The sequence below is a fragment of the Mirounga leonina genome, unplaced genomic scaffold, assembly GCF_011800145.1.
Source record: "Mirounga leonina isolate KUSES-001 unplaced genomic scaffold, KU_Mleo_1.0 Mir_93, whole genome shotgun sequence".
Taxonomy (NCBI): domain Eukaryota; kingdom Metazoa; phylum Chordata; class Mammalia; order Carnivora; family Phocidae; genus Mirounga; species Mirounga leonina.
Genome location: NW_023270854.1, coordinates 16,776,649 through 16,790,243, shown reverse-complemented (window position 1 = coordinate 16,790,243; position 13,595 = coordinate 16,776,649). Strand labels below are relative to the sequence as shown.

The window sequence follows — 13,595 nt, the reverse complement described above, 5'->3', positions numbered from 1 at the left end:
AGAATTTCATGAATGTTCTTAATGCAAGGGCCCCAAAACAAGAAAAACTCTGTTGCCAATAAAGTCCATCCCAGTGTACGTTAGAAATTAAAGATCATAGATTATTTTTCTCATGGTGTTCTCGTAGTATAGAGTAGATGCTTGATAAACGGTGACTTGAAGTTAATTCATGGAGGGTCAGTGGTGAAGGTGTGAGGAAGGTCATGTCCTTGGTTGGAAAGTGGAGAGAACTCGTCTTGGAGAAGCAGCAACGATGCCCGCCCCAGGCTTCCCCTGTTTCTGTTTGTTGGGAGGCAGGAGAGGTTAGTTTTGCTAAATGGGCTGTTCCTTATTCTAGCCACCAGTCCCTCCAAGCGCTCAACTCACTCCCTTCCCACTCCTCTTGCCAGAACGGACAGCTTAAAGACGTCATTTCAGAAGAGATGAGGTATTGACATTGATCAAATAGCTCCTGTCTCGAGCCTGGAGTAAAAGGTTAAGGGAAGATCTTGAACTGAATCGCTACCTCTCTTAGGGGTCATGTGGTTCTTCTTAAAGACCAGGTATGCCCCTCAGCTGTGAGTCAGTGGCCACAGGTGTCTCAGATCAGAGCCATAAGAGAAAATAAAATTCCAGTGAGGCTGTAAAATCCTATTTTTGTCTTTCTTGCCAGCAGTCTTACCAAACCTGTTAATAGTAGCTAAATTAACTTGAGTTTCTCATTCTTCTCCTTCATTCTTGTCCCTTTATTATTTCAAATACAATGTCTGAGGACAAAAAACAAGTTTAGACTCAGAAGTTCTAGAAAAAGTAAGTAAATGGCCACTACACATTCATATCCTATATGGACAATACTTAGCTATAAAATCGATCTGCATTGTAACCACATAGAGACTTGGGAGCCCCAGGAGGTATTTGCAGTGTTGGATAGAGGAACGAACCAGCTTTGAAGAAGCAGAACAGGTGAGGACCACACTTGCTCACTATGTGGCCAGGCGCTAGGGCTGGGGGCTGGCTGCAAAAGGACCTTAGGAACAGATTACTTTTCGGATGGATCCCAAGTGATGAGTCAGATTTATGCAGGAAAGCCTGAGGAGAGCAACCCCAGGAGGGAGAAAACATACAGATGTATGAAGGTGTGTGGCCTGGGCCACAGTCCGAGACCTGTGGTGGGGCTGCAAATGGCCAGGGCACAGAGGAGTCCTGCACATAGGTCAAAGGGGGTCCGCCAGGGGTGGGAACTCGAGTCCCTTCTGCAGGCAGGAGGGAGGTCCTGGAGGTTTTTCTGGAGGGGCCTGACTGGTCGGATTTGTTCTTCAGAAAGATCCTTGTGGCAGAACTGCAAAAGAAGGCTTGAACTGGGATGAGTGAGCCCGAGGCCAGGGAAAGAGAGGGCACAGTCCATGGAAGCGATGCGCCCTCCCGAAAGCAGCTTTCTCAGTGAGACGGGGAACAGAATGGCGAGCGTCAGAGGAGAATGGCTAGGGAGGATAGGGATGGAGCCAGTGCTGGGTCTGAACAGTGAATGCGCTATGATGCTGGCATTTGGGAGTACAGGAACACAGGAACGGGTTTTGTTCCTGGAAGATTACGGGTTTGGTTTTGGTAGAGCTGGATTTGAGGTCGCCATGGGAAATGTGGGTGCACATGTCAAGGGTGGAACTGGACAGACTATGTGGGAGACGCCATGGGTAGGTAGTCATTAATTTACTTCTGCTTTGATGGTACCCAGGTGATAGGACTGTACTGCGGGGAGCTATCACTCAGCTGTACTCTTTATTTGGTTTTCTTTTATTCTCCATCACAACGGCAACTTTTACTTTCCAGATTTCTTATGCATGAGGTAAGGGGCCCAAAATGCCTTTTGCTTCCATCAAAGTTCTCTAAAACCATCGAAACATCTCACGTACATTTCCTGCCAACATGAGTCCAGAATCATGTGCTTCAGGATTTTAAAACTTGACCTCTGCTTTCATTAAAATAATTACATATACCAGATTTGGAAAAATTCCTGGTACGGTCATTAAACCCAAATTTAATGGTTATTCTTATCAATCGATTTACAGAGTACATAGGAAATAAGCAGAATCAGTATTCTTAACAACTTAGATTCCCTAAAACTCCAGAGAGAACCCATTCTCCCCCAGTCTGCCCTCCCCATACCCTTTCACACAAATCCATCCCTGCCTCCCACACACACAGTAACCCCTGTGCACAGTCAGAAAACCCACATGATTCAGGGTCCCCATGGCACCTTACCACCTACACCACTGGAGTAATTGTGTAGGCGGCATGGAGCAGTCTTGCCGGCACGGACACATTTAGAAGAAAGAACACACTTCTCGCCAACTTGACCAAAAGGGAACCCTTTAAATCTGTCCTCTTTGCTCTATCTAATGCTCAATTTTTGGGACTCCTTAGCAGCTCTGATTTTTGCATGCATATGAGTGATACGTGTAATGGATTATTCATTTGTCCAGTGTAGGATTCTTAGTTGAAAACAGTTTTTCAATGCCATAAGCAAAGAAAAAAGTACTTGAAATGAGAAAAATCGTGTGTGTGTGTGTTAAACTTTTTAGGGACTAAGACTTGTTATGCCTTTTTTCAGTTAAAGAAAAATCAAGATCAAATTATAAATCCTTGAAAGAACAGGGGTTTATAATTGAAATTTTGGCAGATTTTCTTGCCAAAAACAGTGTGAATAGATGGTTTGGCTTTAGTCGTGCATTTTCGATGGAGTGTTTTTAACTAAACAGTATGGGCAGAGGGGGCTGGCATATAGAATAGGGTGCTCTTCTAACCCTGCAATACTAAGTTATTTATTTTGGGGGACAGCTCTTGAAAAAAATCCAGAAATAATTCTTTTTAAAACATTTTTGACACAGAATAGATTTGAACTAATATGCTGATTTTTTTTTTTTTTTTTTTAAACATTAATTTTCAGATAGCAAAATTACTCAGTGGGAAGACCCAAGACTGCAGAACCCAGCTATTACTGGTCCGGTCAGTATTCTCAAGTTTTAACTCTTCAGTGTAATATTTGGCTTGCATCTAAACATGTATTTCTTGAGTATTACTGCTTACCCGGTGCCAGGGGCCTGGTGTGGTTGGCTAGTTTAGAATCGCCCCCATCTCCTCCTCACTGGAGTTCCCGGGTGGGATACAACTGCATTTGCCTTTTTGAAGGGCTTTTGCTATAAAGGAAAAGAAAGTGCTTTGCTAATGGTAAGAAACTAAACATTTTCTTTTCTCCTTTGTAAAAAGGTGGATTAAAGGTATAACAATCAAAATGTCCTCTCTTCCTTTTTATACCAAGCCAAGCCCTGTATCTGTAGCATTTTGTCATTTCTTTTGGCCAAGAGTGGTAAATGCATGCTAACGAATTTAAGCTGTGTTCTGACTCTCTTCCAGCGTGGAACGTCTGGAAAAGTTGGGGGAGGTTGTAGCCAACCTCTGGAGCTGGCAGAGTTAAGAACTTTTGTCTCTGTTGACCCACTAACTTCCTCGCAGTCCCCACGTATACACCGGGTGCAAAAGGAAGCTAGGTAGAGCACCCTCTTAAAATACTGCCACACGCTGTGTTCATAAGGACTTGGTCCCGAATACCGCATGGGTCACAGTCATCGGCAGAGAATGTACCAGCATCTCTGGTCAGTGTTTATATGAGTGCGGGAGCTAATTTGGAATTACAGGAAACGTATGGCATGAGCAAAGCATTGCAAACTTGGGAATCTGCTAAAAACCGGAGGAGCAAAAGGAAATAAAGCATATTGAATGCTGAGCTAAGAGGCCGTTAGGTATTTTTATAATACTGCTTTTGTGGCTTTAATCTGATTCCGTTCAAATTAGGTTTTGAATTACAAAGGTAAGTCTGTTTGAAAACTTAAAAGGTAATACCATGCAAACATACCTTGATACTTGACATCCCCTTAGTTAATTTGTTGGATTTGTTTATTGGCTTTGTTCAGCTGCTTTGCTACTGTGTAACGCAAAGTGCCCAATCATACCTCAGTTAAAACAGCTGCTTTTTATGTGACTTCAGCACCTGCCTTACTACCATGGTTTCCTTTTGATATATTCACAGTCACGATAAGGTGTTAGAGTCCTGTTTTCTCTTCTACATCATGGGAAACGTATTCAGGAATCAAGGCTGTTTTCAAGTGACAGAGGACTTTTGACATAATTCTGAAGCCTTTTGAAATATCTCTATCACTTATCGATCATCTACCTTCACTCAAACACTGTTAGTTCTTACTGCTATTGAAAATTGTTTAGCATCATAAATCCAAGTAAATTTGACCCAAAGAAAGATCTTTTTTTTTTTTTTTTTAATATACTAACAAAAGAGCCTTGTTTACTCTTTCCTTAGTAGTAGGGATACTTCTTTCAGGAAGAGCATGTGTATTTAGGTAATTACCCACTTAATGTAGACAGCTGGCTTTTGTTGTCATTCAGTTCTGAATATTTGGTAATTTCCATGATTTCTTTCTCTCCTTGACTTTTAAGTTATTTAGAACGTGCTTTTCGTTTCTAAGAGTATGGAAGGGTTTTTGCCTATCCATTTCTTACTAATTTTCTAATTTTACTGCTTTGTGGTCAGAGAATATTATCTATGGAATATTGATTACCAGATATTTGAAACTTCCTTGGCAGCTTGGCCATTTTTTATAAATGTTCCTTTTGTGTTTGAAAAGAATGTGTATTCTGTCTTTGTTGGGTATAGAGTTCTTTATATGTCCATTAAATCAAGCATATGGTGTTCAAATTACTCATTTGCATCACTGCTTTTTTTTCCTGGCTGTTCTGTCTACCCAAGACAGTGGTGTCAGACTCTCTGATGGCAAGCATGGCTTTATCAGTCAGTTACATTCACTTTCTCTTCCTTAGTACCTGCCTGGTATGTCTTTTCTCCCTCTCAGTTAGCTGTATTTTTTCTCTTTTCTTACCTTCTATTAGATTGATAAAGTGCCCTTTATTTTCTTTCATTTTCTGTATTTGCTTGGAAGTTGTATTTTCTATTTCTGTGCTTTCAGTGCTTACATTAACGTTTTTAACCAACGTACTTCATGACAAAATTAATTGCTCTCTCCTCCTGAGCAAGATGGGACTTGAGGGACCTCTCATGCCATTCTTCCCACTTACTTTCCATTGTTCAGCAACATTTTAAAACTTCCCAAACAGCCATTGGTATTTTATCTTTGTTCTCAACAGCACGGCTTATTTCCTTCCCTTATATGTAGGCAGATTTCTTTGCCCACCATCACTTCTTACACCTGCTGTTTCCAGGTTATCTTCTGAATGAAGTATGGTTCCGGATTCTCAGAGTCTACAGATCGGCAGCATCAGAATCGTCTGGAAACTTGTTAGAAAAAATTTGGGAGTCCCAAGCCAGGCCTACTGAAAATCAGTGATGTTGGGGGTGGGTCCAGCAATCTGTGTTTGGACACACCCTCCCAGGGGTGGTGATACCCCCTTGAGCAGCACTGTCTGAGAGTGGGAAGCTCTTAGTCTGAGAGAGAAGGCTTATCTGACCTCTCTGTTAAATGACAGTTCAGCTTTATTTGACTAACAGTTGACTAACAGTTATTTTCCTAATACTTTGGAGATCTTCTTTCTTGTCTTCTGGCCTCCACAACTGTTGAGAAGCTTGTTGTTGATTGGCATTTTTCTGATGGGTAAATCTTTCTTTTCTCTCGCAGTTTTGAATTTTCTCTGTGACTTTGGTGTTGTATAATTTTACTCTCAGGAACCTAAGCATGGATTTCTTTATATTGATTCTGCTTTGGACTCATTGTAATTCTTCAATATGAGGACCCTGTCTTCCCTCCATTCTGGAAGATTCTTGGCAGTTACTTCTCACATACTGTATCTTTGCCATTCTTCCTGGTTATCTGTACCAGTAGAATTACTGGGTATGTGATTCACCTTTACCTTCTGTCTTCCTAATCTCTTAGTTTTCCAGTTTTCCATCTTTCTCTCGCTCTCTCACTTTCTCTCGGTCTCTCTCTCCCTCCCTCCATCTCTAGCTCTCTTCATTGCTGTATTGTGGGCTTAGCTCTTCCAGCTAATTCTTTTTTAAGCTTTTTATAACCTACCCTTTACCAGTTCATTGTGTCTGTTACTTCATTAACTGTGTTTAATTACTCATCGTTCTAGTGGGTCTTTCTAAATTTGCTTGGTCTTTTCAGTTACTGTTATTCTATCATGTTCTTCCATTTTTTATTTTTATTTTCTTTTTTAATTCATACTTAGCTCTCTAATCATTCTTAAAATGCTTATTTCATATCCTCTTTCAGATTATTCTGTTATCTCTGGCCATAGGGGCACTAAATCTGCCACATGTTATGTCTGTAGACTCTCCTCAATGGTAGTTCAGTTTAGTTCAGTTTATAATTTGTGTGTGTGCGCTCATCTTTGTTTTTTTCTTTTTTTCTTCCCCCCCCTCCCCCCGCCATGAGGCATTTATAAGACCTGACCTGTATTTACCGTTAACTTCTTAGCTTGGGATCATGCAGGCCCAGTTAATATAACTGTGGACTTCATACCCACTTTGGTGTAGGCTTAGAGTATGAATTTATTACAGGTCTGTTTCTTTTTGTTTTTCTCTCGTTTGTGGTCCTGGACAGAAGGTAAGCTTCCTTACGACTTTCCTGGGCTGGCGGGTAGTTTTCTTGTCCCCATGTCAGTTGCAGGTTTTAAGCAAGGAACTCTGCTCTTACTCCCTAGGTCGTACAGACTGTAGGCCAACTTCTGTGTCCCCCGTCTGTGGTTTAAAACCCCAGCCCAAGCACCCAGTCTAGGTCCAATGCCCACTTCTTTAATTTTAAGTCTTTCTGCTGATCTGGAACCTCGAATTTCTCTTTTTCCCCGAGTTTTAAAAAATGGCCCAGATTCGGGGAGGGGGGTCCCTTCCTCTGGCCGCTCAGCACAGCATTACTGTAAGTCGGTCTGCTCTCTGTGTTCCCAGCATCACCAATGCAGGTGTGATCCAGTGCTGTCCGTGCTTGCTACTCTTATGAATACGGTCTCATGTTCGTGTCACGCTTTGTACTTGGCCGAGAACTTTATAATCAGCTGCTTTGAAAACTCCAAGCAGTCCCCTCAGGAAGGCAGGGAAGATGTTGTTATTCCCAATTTGTCAGAAGCTCGGAAAACTAATTGTGTCGCCCTTAGTTCCAGCAAATGCCAAAAGTCGAAGTGAAACTGCAGGTGTACTGATCCCACCCGTGTCTCCGTGTCGGACGCGAGCCGTCCTCCGTAAGGAGCCCCGGCACCGGGTGGGCTAGAACGACGCGAAAACGTTCAGACCCGACTTCTCCAATAAGTCAGCACATCACTGTGCTCAGAATAGAAAACCTATTTAAGAAAGAGCGAAGGGCTTGAATCAACAGACGTGTTAAGTTCTGATGCAGGCTTAATTTTGTAAGTTCCATTGTACATAAGAAAATAAGATGCCAAATTTTCAAGAGCGAGTCAACAATCTGGCCTGTCCAGTACAAGACATGGACCACCCTTGGAAGTCTCTTCAGAGGCTCCGCGGTATGGATGTCTTTGTCCTGCTACGCTGTGAGCTTCTGTTGAGGAGGAGATTGTAAAAACCTCCTTATTCCACTTCTTCTTACTCATAAGAACTCTCTCTAGAGAGAAAAGATAAGTATTGGAGGAGGATCAGGATTCTTCCATTTTCATGCCTCATTCCCCAGAAGAAGAAAGACCAGAAATATCTCAGCATTTTTTTTCCACCCACATGTAATCGGCACCCCCCAGTGACAAGTCGGACAGGGGAGTAGAGAGCATAGGCTGGGGGCAACATTTTAAAATATGCCCCCTCCCCCTCCCCTTGACTTAAGACTCTTGAACTTGTATTTTAAGCCTTTCTTCAACATTTTCGGGGGAGGACACAAAACCAAAAAATAATAGGCTGGGAATCACAGATTTTTGGAAATGGAAGAGCCTTGAAGTGCTTCGGGTCCATTTCTTCTTAACGTGAAGAGATTCCGTCGTCCGGAGGGTCCGTCACATGGCTGGCTGGCACGGGAGTCCGCCTTACAAGCCAGGTCCGCTGAAGCTGGCCTGAGGTAGTGAAAGGACCTAACCTTTTTTCAGCTTACGTTCCCTCTGTCACAGTTGAGCGTAGCTAAGAGCATCAGCCGAACACTTTCCTTCTCGAGACTTTACACACACTGCTTTCTAGTGATTTATTCCCTCCTGTCACTCTGGGTTCGGCTCAGATGTCCCTTCCTCAGAGCTTGCCTTCCCTGACCGCTCATATCGTAGCCTGCCGAGAGCTCGCTCTCAGCTTTTCCTCAAAACATTCACCACTCTTCATTTATTTCCTGCTTCCACTTGCACACAGTAGCTTGCAGGCTCCAGGAGGGCACAGGGGAAGAAATCTTTGGTTGATGCACCATTACTTCCCTAGCACCTAAAATGCCTGGCACACAGTAGGTGCTCAAGAAATAGCTGTAGAATGAATCAGCGGAGGAACCACCAAAGAGCGAATATACAGGACATCTTAGTTTGTGATGGGCTGTAGTGTTAGTGGGGCCAAAAACATGACATGGCTTTTGTCAGAACTTGGTATCCTTTCCCTCACTGTGGTGGTTGTCCAGATATTGGCAAAATTTCTACATTTTCTAGAATAAGGATTCATACATGGTATCGTCAGACTAAACACGGCCCCAAATAAATGTGATATGTGGTCAAATCTAGTGCCCAATGGAAAATCAAATGAAGAATGGCTTTAAAACTAAGAGCAGACCCGAGGTACCCATAAATTGTCTGTAGAATGTTCTTTGGATATATAAACACATTGTCTTTATTGTTCTTGAGTTACAAAGCAAAACACTGACATGATTATTGTTTTCTATAAGAGTGGTTATTTTTGTTTTGGCTTATTGTTTGTGTGATTGTGTCTTAAAATAGTATGAAGGAGGGGAAGCTTTGGTTCCTCACTTCTCCTCTTTCTGAAAGTATAAGGTGGTGTTAGGCTTGGAGTCTGGAGACACTTTACTAAGGATCAGTATATTTTGTTAACTTAGCCCAAAACGATATCAGCAGAACTGTTCTTGCCCAAATTCATACTATTTGTGAAAAAGCAACAAGTTTTTCTGAGTATGAGCTGTCCCAGTTATGTCCATGTGTGTGCAAAAGCCAATCTTTTCTGCTTCATAAAAAAAATTAGAAGCCTTTTCAGTAGCCTGAAGTCAGGGCTCTGGCTCTCAGATATTGTAAGCTACTTTACAACATAGGAAGTAAAAAATATAAATGACTACATTAAAAGGTTATTACTTCGCCAGGATAGATTACAGAACTTTGAGTAATGAAAGCTTAACTCAGTTACCGAACCCACACCTTTGGTACCATCACTCTGCTTCCTAGATAAGCCATTCCAGATTTAAAGAAATCCCTGCCCAAGACTACTAACTAGTAAGAGGCAAACCTTCTGACTCCTAAATCGAAGATGTTTCCAGAATGCTTTCTACCTGATTTTATATGCCTTGATAAGGGTATCAGTTCACTGGCCTTTCCTGTCATTTTATTTCCTCCCCATGGTTTTTAAAAGCATGAAGAGTCTTTTCAAAATGACCACATAGGTCATTTTGGGTTTTGTGTTAAAGAATCATAGCCAGTAACTTTTATCTAAACTTGCAACAACAACAACAACAAAAAGGTTACACCCTGATTCCCATTTAGACAGAAGTCACATGGACAGTATATTTGGTTTATGTGGCATATCCCTTAAAAATCATTTCTTGAATATCAGTACAGTTGTTTTCAGGGGTGAAAGCCCCCCCCATACAGTGCTGATTAGCCTCAGTCATTTCTAGAACTTTCCCATGTACTATGTAGACATTATATACATTTCAGTGATAATATGGAGAGTGAGAATTTTAAGGTTTATGATTTGTGAAATTCTGTGAATGTTGGCTCAGTATACATAAAATTTCAAGTGTATTGTTTATCTATATTTATAAATTTATCTTCCAGGCTGTTCCTTACTCCAGAGAATTTAAACAGAAATATGACTACTTTAGGAAGAAATTAAAGAAACCTGTGAGTAACATGTCTTCCAAAAATGCTGTTTTAGTCATCTGTAAGTTGCCAAAGTTACTTCAGTGAGAACAACTTGTGTGTTACCTTTATGTGTATACTAAAAATGTTACCTTCCTTTTCCCATTGCACTTTGATCCACCTGGATCTTCAATCTGAATTTTCTTTTTAAGAGACCTGGTAAGTGAAGACAAACTTAGTATTACATATCAAATCAACCTGAATGGTAATTTCTTATGTAATACATAACAAGATAAAAATGATTTTAGTGGGATATAAAATAATTCGGGACCTAGTCAAAAAGGTGTGGAGAAGCCTGCGGTCATCATCATAAAACCTAGACCCTACGCAGAAAAATGTTCCCATCCTTCCCTCCCAATTCAAAAGTATAGTTTTAATTATATTTATAACACAAATATAATTTACAATACTAAATTATAATATTTGGCCTGTTAAGAGTGAGTATAATTTTCAGATTAAAATTCTCAGTGGGGGGGCGCCTGGGTGGCTCAGTCGTTAAGCATCTGCCTTTAGCTCAGGTCGTGATCCCAGGGTCCTGGGATCGAGCCCCGCATCGGGCTCCCTGCTCGGCGGGAAGCCTCCTTCTCCCTCTCCCTCTCCCCCTGCTTGTGTTCCCTCTCTCGCTGTGTCTCTCTCTGTCAAATAAATAAATAAAATCTTTTAAAAAAATAATAATAAAATAAAATTCTCAGTGGGAAACCTTGTGAGGTTTTTACAAAACTGAGAAACCCTATGAGGTTTTTACAGGCCAAGATTTAAATCACAGTATTACATTTTCTCCTGGCACATCCTCCCCAGATCTTCAGCACCGTGTCTTCTGTCTTACTGTCTGACGTCACTTCTCTGGTGCAGGTTTTACCAGTTTTCCCCTCAATGTGTGCACGCATGGTTTCTGCACCGACCACTGTTTCTTGGCTTCCTCCCCTTGGGAAGAGGAGAGTATTGGGCACAACTCCCCTCACCCCAGTCTGCCCGGGCTCCGTCGTGGTCTCTCCCATTCCATGCCTTTGGCTGATGCCTCTTTTCTGGGCCTCCGCAGTGGCCAAGGCACTGGGGACATGCAGGTGCACGAGACAGTCTGTGCGTCAGAAGCTCCCACGTTGGGTCCTCTCCCTCCCAGCGTGCTGATTCAAGTAGCTCTTGGATAACTGCCTTGAAAGTGACTCTGAGGGGCACCTGGGTGGCTCAGTCGTTAAGCGTCTGCCTTCAGCTCAGGTCATGATCCCAGGGTCCTGGGATCGAGCCCCACATCAGGCTCCCTGCTCAGCGGGAAGCCTGATTCTCCCTCTCCCACTCCCCCTGCTTGTGTTCCCTCTCTCGCTCGCTCTCTCTGTCAAATAAATAAATAAAATTTAAAAAAGAGAAAGAAAGTGACTCTGATACATACACATAAAATTCCTCAGTGTTATTTAGTGAGTAACCTACATGTCCCCCAGTAGCTGGGGATGACTTTGTGGATAGGAGCCTGTCATGCCCTGGCACTCCCCCTGGGGTGTCACCTGCCGGGAAACTCCCGCTGCAAATCCACTGTCAGAGCAAGGCTAACCCTGGTCCTCCTTTTTCCAGGCAGCAGTGATTCACAACTTCGCTCAGGTGCTTGTTTATGTTCATGTTCTTTAACTGTGACCTTTGCCATGCTTTCCCACAACCTGGCATGATCCTCGAGGTCGCACTTCTCATGGCACCAGAATTAGCTTATAGGCATCATGGATCACATCTACCAGCTGGAGACCCTGCCAGAGTTGAGAATGCTCTCGACTGGGCCAGATGGGAATTGTTTTCTGGGTTTTGATGACCTGCACTGACATCCCTTTCTTCGACAGAAGCAATATGGAGAGTTGACCATATTTCAGTGGCCAGTGGGTGGACAGGAGCCTCACGGTTGTTTATAAAAGGCGGGGAGAGGATGATTGTCTTCTGCTCCACATAGTTTCTTGTGCCACATGCGTTGCTGGCTCCATCTGACAGCTTCTGGTACAAGCTCTGTGTGTCTTACCCGGACGTAGTGGGGCTCACTGTCTATGTGAATAAAATCCCTGAAGGAGGGAATCTCAGTTGGAGCCCTTGGTCGCTGCTTGTTTATGTGAAGACTGCCATCATTTCTACTCTTTGTTGTTTTTCTCTGTTCGAAGGTAAGATGTGTATTTGCTGTGTGATTACGTGCTTGTTTTCTTCTTTCGTGTAGGCTGATATTCCAAATAGGTTTGAAATGAAACTTCACAGAAATAACATCTTTGAAGAGTCCTATCGGAGAATCATGTCTGTGAAAAGACCAGACGTCCTGAAAGCCAGACTGTGGATCGAATTTGAATCAGAGAAAGGTCTTGACTATGGGGGTGTGGCCAGAGAGTGGTTCTTCCTACTGTCCAAAGAGATGTTCAACCCCTACTATGGGCTTTTTGAGTACTCTGCAACGTAAGTATGCAGAGTGCACTCAGAATGTGTCTCCCCCCCCGCCCTGAAAAAGTAATTAGTAATGAATTTAAACCTAATGGGAGAATGAGTGGCTCAGTCATTTGAGATGAATTAACATCACTGATTTCAGCACTCCCCTCCCCCCATAAGTCTAGAACAGGTTCTGACTCTACATGGTGAAGTAATGTACTCTGTGAACACCTAAAAATGATTTTTCCCTTGTCATTCGGGTTCATATAATTGAAATGGAAAATGTGCTGGGGACTCATGGTTAGGAACAAGAGGCAATTTTCATTTGTAATGTTATGCTAATTCAGGAGGATTTGTCAGTGTCAGAATTCAGGAACTCATCATCAGGTTATGAACAAGAATAGTTTCTGAAGTTCTGCTCAGAGGCAAATGATGGCGAACTTTGAGGACCCGTTCTTCAGGATATAAAGGACCATGTCTTGGTCCTGTAAGGGAAGAAACAGATTCTCCCTTGTATTGGGATTTCATCTTCACCAAACAGAAACTGAGGCAGATTTAGTTGCATTCTCAGGAATCAGACACCCACAACTTACAAGGCCGGGAGCTCCTTCCAGGCTGTGGCGTTTCCAAAGGCTTCAGCTAGACCTGAGGCCCCAGTAGAATAGTCGTTGACCTTGCTGAAGGGCAACCTGTGCTGTCAAGGGACATGGGTTCTCCCGCATCATCTGCCTGATGCCTCTCTCCTGGGAGCTCTCCTTGGTTGCTCTAGCCAAGAATTCCCATTTTGTTTTTTTGTTGTTGTTCCCCAGTCCCATGAGAAAGCCTGCTATGTGAAATTGATAAAACCGTTGAAGTGGAGGGCAGGGTAGGGAGGCGAGACCCTTATCTCTCACCCACATTCCCAGAGAGACCCCCCCTCCCCGCCCAGGGAATCTGTGGAGCCCAGTTTGAAAACCACCGATCCTCAAGATCTTGAGACCAAAGAAGGATGATTAGATAAATGTGAACATTTCGAAGTTTGTATTGTTGAGACAGCTAAATGCTACTCCCAGTGCCCTTGGAGCCTTTCGGAGCAGAGTGGTGGTCAGACCAAGGGTTGGGTCCATCAGAAAAACTTTTAATCTCCAAACCCAAAAGTCTCTCAAAGGAATTAACCC

At 42.8% G+C, this 13,595-nt stretch overlaps 1 protein-coding gene across 8 annotated transcripts in view; it reads left to right on the top strand.

The window, feature by feature from the left end:
- NEDD4L (NEDD4 like E3 ubiquitin protein ligase) overlaps positions 1–13,595 on the top strand; it is a 335,624-nt gene that overhangs the window by 296,209 nt on the left and 25,820 nt on the right. For 6 of the 8 annotated variants that reach the window (XM_034995969.1, XM_034995968.1, XM_034995970.1 and 3 more), the window contains 3 exons: positions 2,924–2,982; positions 9,970–10,035; positions 12,239–12,468. In XM_034995969.1, the coding sequence (XP_034851860.1) occupies positions 2,924–2,982; positions 9,970–10,035; positions 12,239–12,468 (355 nt within the window). Of the gene's footprint in view, positions 1–2,923; positions 3,502–9,969; positions 10,036–12,238; positions 12,469–13,595 lie in introns of those variants that run through there. The other 2 variants (XM_034995972.1, XM_034995971.1) reach the window with 1 other exon arrangement.